General features: G+C 37.7%; 1 protein-coding gene across 1 annotated transcript in view; it reads right to left on the reverse strand.

The window, feature by feature from the left end:
• LOC124776695 (DNA-directed RNA polymerase I subunit RPA1) overlaps positions 1 to 14,710 on the reverse strand; it is a 307,614-nt gene that overhangs the window by 208,268 nt on the left and 84,636 nt on the right. The window contains exon 7 of the mRNA XM_047251802.1: positions 12,937 to 13,104. Coding sequence (XP_047107758.1) covers positions 12,937 to 13,104 — 168 coding nt within the window. The remainder of the gene's footprint in view (positions 1 to 12,936; positions 13,105 to 14,710) is intronic.

Consider the following 14,710-nt stretch of genomic DNA (forward strand, 5'->3'; position numbering starts at 1 on the left):
CTTTGGTCAAATTTTTGACCATGTGCTTCGTGTGCTTTAATTAAAGATATCTTTTATCAAAGTTAGAGCATGGTCCTAGCTTTTACACAAGTTTGTCACTGTATGCTTGTCGCTTCACTTGCTTCTAGTGCCTTTAACCTATAACATGATGAAGTATATTTGGTGCATGGTTACCACCACAATGATCATTCGTAAGTACAAGAATATGAAATTCTTCCTAACAAACAATGCTAGCTACAAAAACCACAATTGAGTGTCTTTCTTTATCATCCCACTCAGTAAGCCTCCCCTGACCCGGTTTTCTGGGCGAGTTTTCCGACTTCTACCCCTTTTCCTGGACCTCACTAGCCCTTTTCCTTCACCCCTCTTCCTTCCCCTTCAACCCTTCTGCCAGAAGGAGGAGCCACTGGCTCCAAAAGTTTGCAAAATACATTGTGTGTGTGTGTGTGTGTGTGTGTGTGTGTGTGTGTGTGTGTTTCTCCTGCCACCACTTCACAAATTGATTTTTTTTCTCAATCTGGTTACATGATATTTTCAAAAACTGATATTTTCATAGATCCAATAGTGTTAGAATCTCATAAAAGAATAACTGCAGCAATCACTTGCATTCGATGTGGCTGCACTTTGAATGATGTATGGAAGAAATTAAATGCACTACAGAATTAAAAGTAAGTATATAGAACTGTAATTAATTGAAAATATAGTTATTTTATAACATGAAAATACACAGTTCAGATACATTTGCGTTCGTTAACAGGTCACAAGAACTGTCATTTTTATTATCTGGACTCCTGGGCATGGACAACCTTTGCTCTTTCCTCCAGAATCTCAAAACTCTTAAATCCACTTCACTCATTCTTTCTCAATGAGCCACCTTCCTACTGTTGACTTCCACCTCTCAGATGGTTGCATTCCATGTCACAAAGTCTCTTCCTCACAGGCTGGTAATCCATAGATGCCGCATGTGTAGTGGAAAGCTGCAGATGTCACAATATACCACTGTCTTATTATCAGTCTTCTGACAGGTTTGACATGGTCCACCATGAATTCCTCTTCGGTGCCAAACTCTTCACCTCAGAGTAGCACTTGTGATCTATGCTCTCAATTATTTGTTGTACGTATTCCAATCTCTGTCTTCCTCTACAGTTTTTACCATCGACAGGAGGGTCGCAACATGTCGATCACAAGTGCTTATTTGGTAGGCTCTGCGAGTGCCAAGAGTGTGTGTGTGTGGGGGCGGGGGGGGGGGGGGGGGGGGGGGGACCAAATGTGTTGTTTCGTTTGTGAATGAGCACAAATAACTGGTAAAAACATCCATCTTGAACCTCTAAAACTGTGTTCAGCACATCTAAGCACGAATCATGTTTCTTGCATTAGTTGAACCAGCCTCCATTTGTTGCTAGTTTATTTTATTTACCTTTGCACATTATTGATTTAGTTATGTGCATGAAGAAGTCAGTGAGTCTCATGTCATTACAGTGCACTACCAACTTCTATGCTGTAATAGCGCATGTAACAAATGTTGGCCAGACACTGTAAATAGTTTGTGTGCACGGTCAGCATTAACCCGTGCATACATGCTGACACTTAGCGAGATCACCACCACAAATCCCCACGGCAAACTGGATATTATCTCAAAGTTTTTGTTTGGTCATCAGGAAGATTTTGTGACAAAGATCTTCAAACACGAACTAGTTAAAAAAAAAAAAAAAAAAATAGTAGTCCAACAACATCACGTATAGTGATTGCACGCCAAAAATCATAAAATTTATCATTTTCATTCCAAACGAGAACACGAATATTTTGTAACAGAGAGAAACAGCACAAGCATTTATTTATTGTTTCAAACTACTATGGCATTTATGAAGTAGAGAAACGTCGAGAGACATCTCAAAACATTGCACCCAAATCGGAATGCCGAAAAAAAAAAAAAAAAAAAAAAATCAATAAATTTAAAAATCATTTATGTTTTCAGCAAAATATATTCACGAAGCCAGCAGACAAAATTGTTGCTACGGCTCTTGCTTCTTACTGTGTTTGTATAGGTGGAAAGGAGAAAACTCTTGGAAGATGGTGAGTTCATAAAAGCAGCATTTCAAAATGCTACTGATAAGTTGTTTCAGAATTTCAAAAACATATTTGATATAGTGGCTGCCATTGGTCCCTGCAACTCTCATCAAAAATGGTCACAAGAAGTGGAAAATCCATGCTGGAATAATGAGAATATTATGAAAAGGATAGATCGCTACTCACCTTATAGCAGAAATGTTAAGTTGCAGATAGGCATAACAAAAAGACTGCTAAACAAGTAAGCTTTCAGTCAAAAAGCCTTCTTCTGAACTGTACCACACACACACACACACACACACACACACACACACACACACAAGGCAGCCAGAGACAGTGGTCATGTGTGTGCAAGTTGCATTTATGACTGTGTGTGTGTGTGTGTGTGTGTGTGTGTGTGTGTGTGTGTGCGTGTGCGTGTGTGTGTAATTCACGAGAAGACTTTTTGGCTGAAAGCTTACTTATTTAGCACTCTTTCTGTTGTGCCTGTCTACAACAACATTTCCACTATGTGGTAAGTAGCAATCCATCCTTTTCATAATATTGTCACATTCACAACAGGAGTTGAAAAAATGTCTACGGATATATTTTTCTAAACTGAAAACAAACTTGGTTGAGTATTCTTATTTTTCAATGTAATTAGGCGAGTCCAATGATGCAACAGGCACTGCTCAGTTACCAGTTTTTGTAAGGTTTCTTTCTAGCACCTGTGCTGTCAGAGAACTACTTTTGAAAATAATTTCTTTGAAAGGCCATACAAGAGGAGAACATACATTTTTTGTCATGAAATAATTCATTCTATCTGAGAAAACATCTATCCACAAGCTTGTAGTCATTGCCACAGAGGGAGCTCCAGGCGTAAGAGATTCTGAAAATAGTTTTCTAATTGTGTTGACTCAAGAAGGGAAAAGTACTTCAATGTTTCCTCAATCATTTACTGGCTATAAAACTGTTTTTTTGCAATAACTAGAAGAGAATTGTCTGTTAGCTTATACTGAACATTCTCTCTGGCTTACACATTCTGATTCTCAACCAAAAAATTTTAAGGGCTAAATTTGAAATTTCAAGATAATTACAAAGAAATTGCTGAAGTAAATTCCTTTACTAATATACTGAGTTTGTGGGCATGCTGCCGTAGAAGGGATGAGTGAAGACTCTTACCTACTCTGAAGACGGCAACACAAGGAAGTGAGATATCTTACGTTAGTGAATGTCATGCAACAATTATCTTCAACTAAAGGGATAACTTCAATGATTGATTTTCAGATTTCAAAAATATTTCAATCGGATGGTAACCCAACTGCAAACACGGCCAATACAAGAAGCTGCAAATCAAAATTATGGTAACCCAGTTTGTATCTGTCTTGGGATAACTTCAAACTACTGAATTTAACTTCTTCCACTGAAAATGTTTTTTGACGTAGATAGGGCAGCTGTTGAACTGGAAATAATAACTATAAAAAAATCATTTACATCTTGAAACTGTTGCAGACCCAAAAACTGTGGCCTCTTATTCCTTAGGGGAAATGCCTTATATTAATTAAAGTTAACTTAGGATAAAGGCCTTGTTTGCCCCCCCTTGCCTTTGAAAATCATTATTTTCAGATATGAATTTTACTAAAAATAAGCACAGAACAAGGTTGACTGATGAACACACCTGCTAGCCTCCTGAATTTGACTAAATGTAACAATTCACACACCAAATATCAAGAACATATTGTTAACACCTCTACTCAGGTTTCACATTAAATGTAAAATAATTCTTGTGTTATGAACATAAGAATGTATTTGTAAAACATTATGCAATAAAATTCTTATGTTTTGAAAACATAGTAAAGATGTGAAAGTTTTGTTGTTAAACAGTTGTATTATAGTGTCCAAAAATTAGAAATGTAGCAACTTTGATATGGTGGTAGGGAAGAGTACATTGTGATAGCTTCGTGGTTGCCTAGCCTTGCTCTACAGTTCCCTCCAGTACTATGAAAGTTATTTCCTGATGTCTTAACACACGTCCTATCATCCTGTCCTTTCTTATTGTCAATGTTTTCTGTATGCTTCTTTCCTCATCCATTCTGCGGACAGCCTTCTCATTCCGTATCTTATCAGTTCACCTAATTTTAAACACTCTTCTGTCAAATGTGTCAATTCTGTTCAGTTCCGGTTTTCCCAAAGTCCGCAATTCACTACCACACAATTCTGTGCTCCTAAAGCACAGTCTCATAAATTTCTTCCTCAAATTAATGCCTATGTTTGATACTAGTAGACATCACTTGGCAAGGAATGCCCTTTTTGACTATAGTAGTCTGCTTTTTATGTCGTCCTTGATTCATCCATTATGGGTTATTTTGCTACCTAGATAGCAGGATTCCATACCTTTGTCTACTTTGTGATCCCTATATTTGGTGTTAAGTTTCTCACTGTCCCCATTTCAGCTGTTTCTCATTACTTTTGTTTTTCTTCGATTTACTCTCAATCCATAATCTGTACTCATTAGACTGTTCATTCCATTCAATAAATTGTGCAGTTCTTCTTCACATTCAACGAGAATAGCAATGTTGTTAGTGAATCTTAGTGATATCCTTCACCCTTGAATTTTAATCCTGCTCTTGAACCTTTATATTATTTCCATCATTATTTCTTCAATGTATAAATTGAACAGTATGGACAGAAGACTGCATCCCTGTCTTATGCTCTTTTTATTTGAATCACTTCATTCTTGGTCTTCTAATCTTCTTGTTCCCTCTTGGTTCTTGTACAGATTGTATGTTACACATCTTTTCCCGTAGCTTTCTCCTATTCTCAAAATTTTGAATATCTTGCACCATTTTACATTGTCAAACACTTTTCCTAGCTTGGCATATTCACTGAACTTGTCCTGATTTTTCTTCAGTCTTGATTCCATTATCAACCTCAATGTCAGAACTCCCTTCCTGGAGCCTTTACCTTTTCTTTTTCTGTATATTATTCTTGTCAGCAACTTGGATGCATGAGCTGTTAAGCTGACTCTGTGATAATTCTCTCACTTGTTGGTTCTTCCTATCTTAGGGATTGTGTGGATGAACTAGAATAATCATTTGCTTGCCACATCTGCCAATGAATTTAAAAATTTGGATGGAATGTTATCTATCCCGTCCACCTTATTTGATTTTAAGTATTCCAAAGTTCTTTTAAATTCTGATTCCTATACTGGATTCCCTTTCTCTTCGCTGTTGACTCCTGTTTCTTCTTCTATCACATTATCAGACAATTTCCCACCCTCATAGAGGTCTTCAATGTACTCTTTCCACCTAGGCACTATCTTCTCGCCATTTAATACTGGAATTTCCTTAATGTTGCAGCTTTCGCTTTCAATTTCACGAAAGGATATTTTGACTTTTCTAAATGTTGAATCAGTCCTTCAGACAATCTTTTCTTTTTCTATTTCTTCAAATTCTTCCTGCAGTCATTTCCCATCAAGTTTTATGATAAACTTTGGGAATCCGCGAGCGTGACCTCTGAAAAGTTGAAACAGACCTATGGAGAACATTCCTTAACAGGAGCACAAGATTTTCACTGGCACAAATCACTTCTGGAAGGCCAGGAACACGTTCAAAATGAACCTCACTCAAGGAGACATTAAACTTGAAACACTGACGAAAATGTCAAATGAGTGTGTGCTCTTGTGAGATTGCTCCTCCATGACAAACTGTCAACCAAGTGTTTTACAAAGATGTCCTTCCAAGACTTAGGAAAAAGGTGAATTGAGTGAGATCAGATACTGCAGACAGGTGGACGCTACATCATAACAATGCCCCATGTCATGACCACGTCCCCCAAGGAATTTTTTACCTCAAAAGGCATTGCTGTTGTCCATAACCTCTCCACCCCCCCCCCCCCCCCCCTCATCATCATCTGATCTGAGTCCTTGTGACTTTTTTCTTTTTGCCTAATTGAAAAATGTCTTAAAAGGACGCCATTTTGGGACTCTGGAGAACATACAAAAGAATGTGACTGGCATGTTGAAGGCCCTACCTGTTGAAGCCTTTCAGCACTGCTGTCACGACTGGGAACAACGACTCCACCAGTGTATAGCTGCTGAGGGAAACTACTTTGATCGAGACAATACTGTTGATTGGAGGAGGAGGAGGGGGGGGGGGCTGAGGAAGAGCTCTGCTAGATATAAAATCAATCTAATTACTTTTCTCACACACCTGGTGTATTGCTATGTTCTTTTCTTTCCCTGAACTTTTTTCTACTTCCTTCTTTCTTCAATCAACTGAAGTATTTCTTTTAATATAATAGAGGGAAACATTCCACGTGGGAAAAATATAGCTAAAAACAAAGATGATGTGACTTACCAAACGAAAGCGCTGGCAGGTCGATAGACACACAAACAAACACAAACGTACACACAAAATTCAAGCTTTCGCAACAAACTGTTGCCTCATCAGGAAAGAGGGAAGGAGAGGGAAAGACGAAAGGATGTGGGTTTTAAGGGAGAGGGTAAGGAGTCATTCCAATCCCGGGAGTGGAAAGACTTACCTTAGGGGGAAAACCTACAGAATACCTCTGGCCATTCATATTCCAATCCTGCACCCAATGCGACATTCTCTTATTTTACACAGTGTTTCAGCCACGAATTTGGTAAAAATCTTTTACAGTGTGATACGGGCCTTAGCCCAATTTTTATTCCTTCCTTCAAGCCTCACTTTTATTCCTACCTTCAACTGTATTTCATCCATGTCCCTCCTAGAGCTACATGAAATTCACAAATGCTATAAATGTAAAATATTTTAAAAAGGGAAAAAATGGTTACTCCAACACTGCCTGGGTACAGCACATTATGTTTTAGGTCGATTTCGAAGTGTGATAAAATGTGAAATCAGTACATTTCAGTAAATTTTTTTAAAATTAGTATACTTCAGTGAAATGTATTATTTAAGTGTTAAAATACCTGAATATACAGACACCAGACTTGTACTGTTTACAATATATCAGTGTGGTTATATATGAAATCAGCAGATGAAGATAACAAAACAGTGAAAATTACAATTGTAAACAAATACTTATTGTGTAGCTATACAGGGTGAACATTAATAAAACTGACAAACTGCAGGGACAGATTCCTGACTGAAAATCGAGGAAAAAAGGTCTATGAACATGTGCCCAGAAATGTGCCGTCACCACTGCAGGTGACACTGATGAAAGGAAGTTCCACTGACCACGTGCTGTGTGTTCCTCGTGTGTTACAGGCTGTGTGATTGACCCAGTGTACTGTATGTTGCAGAATGATCCAGTATTCATGTTGAGAACAAGCCGAGATGGTGTCTGTGTATGGCCAAGCAGATGGAAACAGTCAAGAGGCAGGACCTGGTCCTCGAAATCTCATGTAGGCACCACCTGCCATCTCCCTGCATGTTTGTCTGTCTGAAAAGAACCACGATCAAACACACACTCAAATAGGGCTTGAAATGGTGCATGATGTGGTTGGTGCCTACGAGGGTACTGTTTTAGGTATAGGTGTGCTGCCTCTTTCTATCTGCTTGGCTGTATACAAACCCATCTCAACATTTCCCGACATGAATACTGGGTCATTCTGCTGCTTATAGCAAGCTGCATTAATCTTACAGCCTGCAACACAAGGAACACATCACACATGGTCAGAGAAACTGTTATCCAAAAGCGCCATCTACGATGGCAACGATCATTTCTGGACACTTGTTCATAGGACTCTTTTCCCTCCAATTCCAGTCAGAAATCCATCCCTGCAGTTTACCGGTTTTATTAATGTTCACACTGTATATGTGCTAAACACAACATTCTGCTAACCTGTCCAACACAGATATTTACGCGCTACCAAGCTACAACCGAGCAGATAAAACAAGGTAAGTCTCCATGATATTTTACGACACTGAAAAGTGCACATTAAACCAAGGATATTTGATTTTTACCTGCATAGAATACTGAAAAATTAACTGAGGCAAGAAACAAGCATCAAAGTTAAGATCCATAAAAGAAAATCACCATCTGCACCTTACACACTTTACTAGATGACTTCAGTACATTTTCTTGTTACGTTGTGGGTTAAAGTATAAGAGTGTAGAATTTTTGAACTCAATGCTTAGCAATATTTTGCTTCACTTTTATTCACTCCATTCCCTATCCAGACACAAGCATGGCATCCTTGTACTAAACACAGAAAGTCTGTCAGGAAAGCGACAAACATACTACGGGGGAACTATAGCTTGGTCCGAGGCCTCCACAGTTGTGATCAGTAGCAGTTGGCAACAGTTAGGAGATTTCGTGCCCTAATGATTTGCAGATGTTCGTTGCCAAGAGTGCATCACATTGTTAGCTATTGTTTGGGAACAGAAAAAATTTACATTTTGCAATAGACACAAATTCTGTCTCAAAATGCAAAAACGTGAAATTACATAACAGATGCTGTTTCATATTGAACTGTACCCAGCTGAACTATTTATCAGAGATAGTTTGAGATAGCTTTACTTTCTGCATACAATATCGCAAATGTAAGATGTAAGCAGTTACTGACATTGCACGTCATCTGGTAAAGCTCGATTTGGAAAGACAATGTGCGCAAGAACCTAATTGCAAAATATAGTGTACAAACCCAATGCTGTATCAATGCACTTAACGATCTAGAACCATGCTATGTGGATGGTTGAATGTTCTGTTTAAGATAAACATTGCGTAATGCAATGTGGTACTCAGCCATGGGACCTATCATTTTATAGGAAAGAAACACATTTTTTTTAGCTAAAGCTCAAAACATAGTGTAACACAGACAGTTTTCACATGGCAAGTTTGGTGGCAGGATTTGCGAACAGTAGTTGCATCCAAAATAACACTATAAGTTGGGCCTGAACTGCGTCGTTAACAGTCTCTGCTAACTTCAACAAGCAATTGTTCATCCCAGAATGCTTTGTGCTCCACACTGCTCTTTTCTTCTTTTGAAATAAATGAAGCGACTCATCCTGGTCCATCACAGATTTTGATAACGACCTTTACAACACCAGAAGAGATTGGCGATCCCTGACAATGTGTCAACTTTGCTAAAGGCTGCTGTCCAGCGAAATGGAGGCGGAGTTTGTTTTCTCGCACCACTCCTTCCCCCATGGCGGTCAAAATTCTAGTCTGTTTACGCTCACGACTATCTGCGCCTATAGCCATAGCACCTGCACTCTGCACTATAGTGATTGGAAAACAAAATCTCTAAAGTTTTTTGACGGAATCGAAATTCTTCCCTTAACGTTAAAATCGAGTTGCCATTCGTTCAGGGTCGCAGGGCTATGAATGCCCAAAAAAGGTTGAAATTTCTAGTCTGCAGAATTTTTATGCTTCAAACTGGGCAGGAAAATTCAAATAATGTCCAGAAGCACCACATATCTGAGACGCAGTCACTTAACTGGCAGTGATGAAAAAAACAATGGCCATTTCAGAAGAAAAAGGTGTTTTCAAGTCTTTGCAAGAGCTAACATTCAATGAAAAAGTTGCAGTCATCACTTTTTCTAACAGTCAATTTCAAAGGACTAATATGAATTTCGACAAAAACAAACGCTAATTTTGCAAAAAATAGTTGCGAATTTTGCCAAAAATAGATGCTATGGTTTCCGGTCCCTAGCCATTGTTGACAGCATTGTTGTCTGTTTTTGTTCCTGAGCTGTGCTGTAACCACTTGTGTTTTGCTATGCTATTTTCATTGCGATTTTTTTAAAATGAGCGATGACGGAGTTGTTGGCCCACTGTGGGGTTACTTTCTACTCCAGTTCAGGAAAGGTAGCCAGTTATAAGGAGCTCATGGAAGCTCAAGACACAAGTTTTTGTTACCTGCACTGTGTAGCTGGAGGTGGAGCTCGTTATCCCACACACCCCACCTCTCCCCGCAGCAAATCCTATCCACTCTCCCCACTCCCTGCACACTCTGCTAGTGGGCTGCCAAGTTATAGTTAGTGATTTTGGAATGGTTCTGTTTCTTCAGCAGATAGGCAAGGTATAATTGGAATTGCACACTTTAATTTAATTAATCTTTATGGTGTAGCATTTTGTTAATTTGTGAATGTTGTTAAGTGACTGCAGTGTGTTAAAAATTGGTCGATTCAGTTTACAGGGGTGATGCAATGCCTATCCAAAAGAAGATTGCTTTTATGTTCACTACAAAAATTCTTCTATGGGCCACCTTTGTAATGAAAAACTCAACTGAGAGAAGAGAGAGAATTTAGGAGAACACATTAAAAGTGCTAGTCACAAGCAAAGAAAAGCATCTGCAGTGGCTGCAGGAACTTCATTTAAAAGGCAGGCTGCTCTTGAAGAGATGCTATTTAAAAAAACTGAGAATGCATCTATCAACCATAATATAGTTAAAATGTGTTTAAAGGCAATCAGTCCATTCACTAACTAGATGATGTTGTAGTTAGATCATTTTTGAATAAATATATACCCAGTGCTGGTTGTATACCCAGTTCAGATAGACTTTGTCAAGAATATGTCAGACAGTACAGTGATGAAATGAAAGAAGAAATCAAAGATGCTGTGGAAAATGTTCCTATTGAGATTATTGCTGACAAAACTTGCCACAAAAATGGAACGTGCTTATTTGCAGTTTTATTTCAGGCAGTGACTGCAACATCAGAACAGGAAGCGTATCTGGTTTCTTGTAACTTTTATATGTTGCTGACAGAAGAACTTGAGCCCAGGCTGCTATGAGACCCTAAAAGACTACAGCATTAAATATGAAAAAGTGGGTTTATTATCAGTTGCTGCTGTAAACAAGGGATCTTGTTTTGATGTTAAAATATTGAGTGGAGACCATTTAATACATTTCAAATATTGGGTGCACAAAATGAACTTAGTTGATGGTATCTTCTCATGAAAGAACTAAAAGAGCTAAACTTTATTGTCAGTAACGTGCAAATGGTGTTCCTCCACTCTCACAAAATGAAAAGTGCATACTTTCAGTTCCTTCAAGAGAAATTTCCTCACCTGCCAAAAAAACCTTTTTCCCAATCAATGATCACAGGGTGGAATTCTCGGTTTAATACAGTATCATACTTGGTCACACATTTACCAGCAATCATAAGAGTTTTTCAGATTGTTGAAACACAAAAATGCTGTCACTGAGCTCGTTCTTGATGATATAAAAAAATGAAACTGCTTCAGATTTAGTCTTCTTGCAGCGCAAATTTGTGACTAACAAGTGCTAGCATTATCAGTTTAATTACAACACTAGAAGGCACAACTTACCCATCTGCACAATCGTTATAGGAGGAACTTGAGAGTATCAAATTACTACTGAAAAGAAACTGTGAATGTTTAACAGGCACTATTAATTGTTTGAGACACTTCAAAACATAACACAGAAAACATCTACAAACAACAGTCACAAATCCGCTGCTAATATTTTTTTCATAAAAACATTGGTGAGCTCTTCAACCCCACAGTCTGTGATGCAAAGCTATATTCAAATGAAGTTGCTGCTGTTAATACACCACAAAAAAGTTCCACAATTTGAAAGCATTCTATCTGACAGGTTTTTAAGCATATTTGTCATTCCACCGGCACCTAGCTAACTGTTTGAGATGTAATGAAAAGCCTGATAAAGTGCAGCTTCTACTTGATGAAAAGCTTAAATACAATGAATTTCGAAGAGCCGCTTTATCTGCAGTTTGGGCACCTACCAATAGTGTGGATGTGAAGCTATACTTCTCAACACATAATTTAGTTGTAACACAAGGTCAACAGAGCTAGACACTATTAAACAACTTCATTGATTGCATTCAGTATATAAACATTTGCAATAGACCTATAATGTGTGTTAATTTGAACGAGAATCAGCAATATGGTGTTGTGTTACGGAAAAAAATCAATTTCCTCTATTTTCTATTAAAAAAGAAAACTGAGTAGAGAAAAAGAAAAAATCAAAGCTGAAGGTAAGAATTTTGTTTGTATATACTGTTTAGGATCATTTAAATGCATGAACACATCAAAAAGTATAAATGCTAAATAAATGCAAAAACCAAATTTCAAAATGCTAAATTTTCAAAGTTTATTTGCTTATTTCATGTGGCTTTAATAATAACCAATATATTATTTGTTGAAACTATACTAAATTTTAAAACAAGGATAGTGACGCACCTGATACTGTATCACACTCTTCGCACATTGGCTCTTACATGATATAGTTTTATTTTTGTTGATTTTTTTGTGTAACGGCCACATCATTCTAGGTCTACACATTGTTGAGTTTGTTACAAAGATGCAGAGTGCACTTATAGGCTACTAAAAATATTAACATTCCACATGGAGAAATTTTATGATGGTGGGGTGACTGAATGTAATTCCAAGTTAAGACAGATTAAATGAAGAATAGTTATGATGTTTGAGCATGTGCATGTGATTAGAAAGCTGTACATGCCTGCTATTTGTGTTAATAAGGTGAAGTAAAGTTATTTTAACTGATTCTTCCATTGTTGATTGGCAGAACAACTTTCATTTATAAATATAAAGCCAAAGGTGTGAATGTTCTACAGTATTAATTTATTTTGTTAACTAGTTTTTGCTTTCCAAAACCATCACATAACTATGTTGATAGCCTTTAAGCTGAATATCCATTAATGTAATAAATTAATACTGTAGAACATCCAAAATTTTGTGCTTTTCATATATCAGAGTGAAGGAAAGTTTAATGGAAGCCACAAAAGCAAAACCAGTTTGTGTGCTGTAATAATACACACCAGTGGCCCTAGACTATTAGCAAGGAAGGAAGGAAGGAAGGAAGGAAGGAAGGAAGGAAGATGAGTGACCAAAATCTGCTTCTGTTCTGTCAATGGTGAATTTCTAATATTACTCTACCAGGAAAAATTACTAACTGTCTATTCTAAAAGCATGATTTGTCTTACAGGTCTTGTTTTTGGTGGTGGAACTGGTACCACATCAATGAACAAATTGTCAGTAGGGTGAAGTAATGCTGAGTCTTTGAGAGCTGGAATTACTGCTGTGATGAAATCTTGTCCTTCAACCCAGATCTCTCGTAGATGTGTCCTGCAAAGTAGACCATAATAATAATTTTAAAAAAAATGTGATGATAGTACACACCAACCATTGCCAATTAATCACAAGCATTTCATAAATTGTGTGTGACCACCAAACTTTTTGTTTGATTAATGCTCCTATGTTTATTTCTCTGTAGGCTATGTAAAATGCAAATGCCAGTGTACTACATAAGAAAACATACTGGACAGTAACTTACAGCCAATAGATTTAGTGATAAGAATTCACTGATTGGTGGAAGTATTAAGTCATAGAAAGCCACAAAAACAAGGCTGTCTTTTCTATGTCCCTTTCAATGACTAAATGCTTGGTGAGTTCAGTTATTTACATTCTACCAGGACTCTCCATTACCTGATGTAGTGATAAGATTTATGAAATCTGCTTCATAATTTCCTATTAAGGAAAAACAGCAACAAAATCACCCTCAAACACCCCACTGAAGAAATAACATTGCCAATTCCATGACACTTATAGGCCAATGACGATCATGCCGTCACCTGTGACATGTGTGGTCTGACGTAAAAACTATTTTTGCAGTTACCTGTTCCGCTGTAAGAAGCAGCAATCCGTATTTTATTTTTATTTTTTTAAGTGATCCAAGGTGGTATCTATTGCATTGGAAGCTTATTGATGTTGTACTTAGGAAACAGCACTTGTGACAGGTGTATTCCTGGATGGACATAGACAGGGAAGTACATGTGCCAATGATTCTTGTGTCTTTGAGAATATAGCTGTGGATGATAATTTTGTCATAGATATTGCAAAGGATGCACAAGAAGTTATTGATGGTATTAATTATTTTGGCACATGCAGTTAAACAGACAATGTCGCCACATTTAGTCATTAGTAGTGCATCAGATTCATTGTTAATTTGCTGTGTACCTAATTACTCACTCAAAAGGGTAAAGTGGTTACAAAGTTGACTTTGGGTAAAGCTTTGTGGAACGATGTTCCTTCTGATGAAAACACTTGTCGGGGATGTGCTGCTTCAAGGTTAGTCTCTTACAAAGGACTAACTAGTTGAACTGTGTGCAAATTCAATAAGGCACAATTCACATGATGGAGTGCCAAAAGGTACAGGAAAGCATAGCACCTGCACGGAAAGGATTCAACCTGTGATTAATACCGAAGCAGGTAAAGTATGTGGCAGTACCTCAGTACCATATGTGGGCTATGTATCACTACAGTTATAGGGATAAATTTCCTGGGGAAACACAAGGTAAAGGTTCGTTGCAAAAACAAGGTACTGATGATGTACCAAAACAGTGCATAACAAAGACACCAGATAAACAAGAACAAATGTCAATAATGAGAGATTGAGTAGGCTATTTTGCTGTTACATAATTATGTGTAACGGGAATTAGTTAGAGGGAAAGAGTTTTGAATTTCCCCCCCCCCCCCCCCCCCCCAACATAGTCGTGGTAATAAGTGTTTCAAAATCTAGTAACATCATGGTCTGGACTGCTCTGAACCCTAAGTCCATCTAAGGCACAGAACCACTCTCCTAACCGAATTCCCTGTACAGCAGATACCATTAGAGTGGGCCAAACATTAGTAAAGAGAGATTAATTTGGTACACAGCGAAGTAACAATGCAT

The sequence above is a fragment of the Schistocerca piceifrons genome, chromosome 1 (assembly GCF_021461385.2).
Source record: "Schistocerca piceifrons isolate TAMUIC-IGC-003096 chromosome 1, iqSchPice1.1, whole genome shotgun sequence".
Classification (NCBI taxonomy): Eukaryota; Metazoa; Arthropoda; class Insecta; order Orthoptera; family Acrididae; genus Schistocerca; species Schistocerca piceifrons.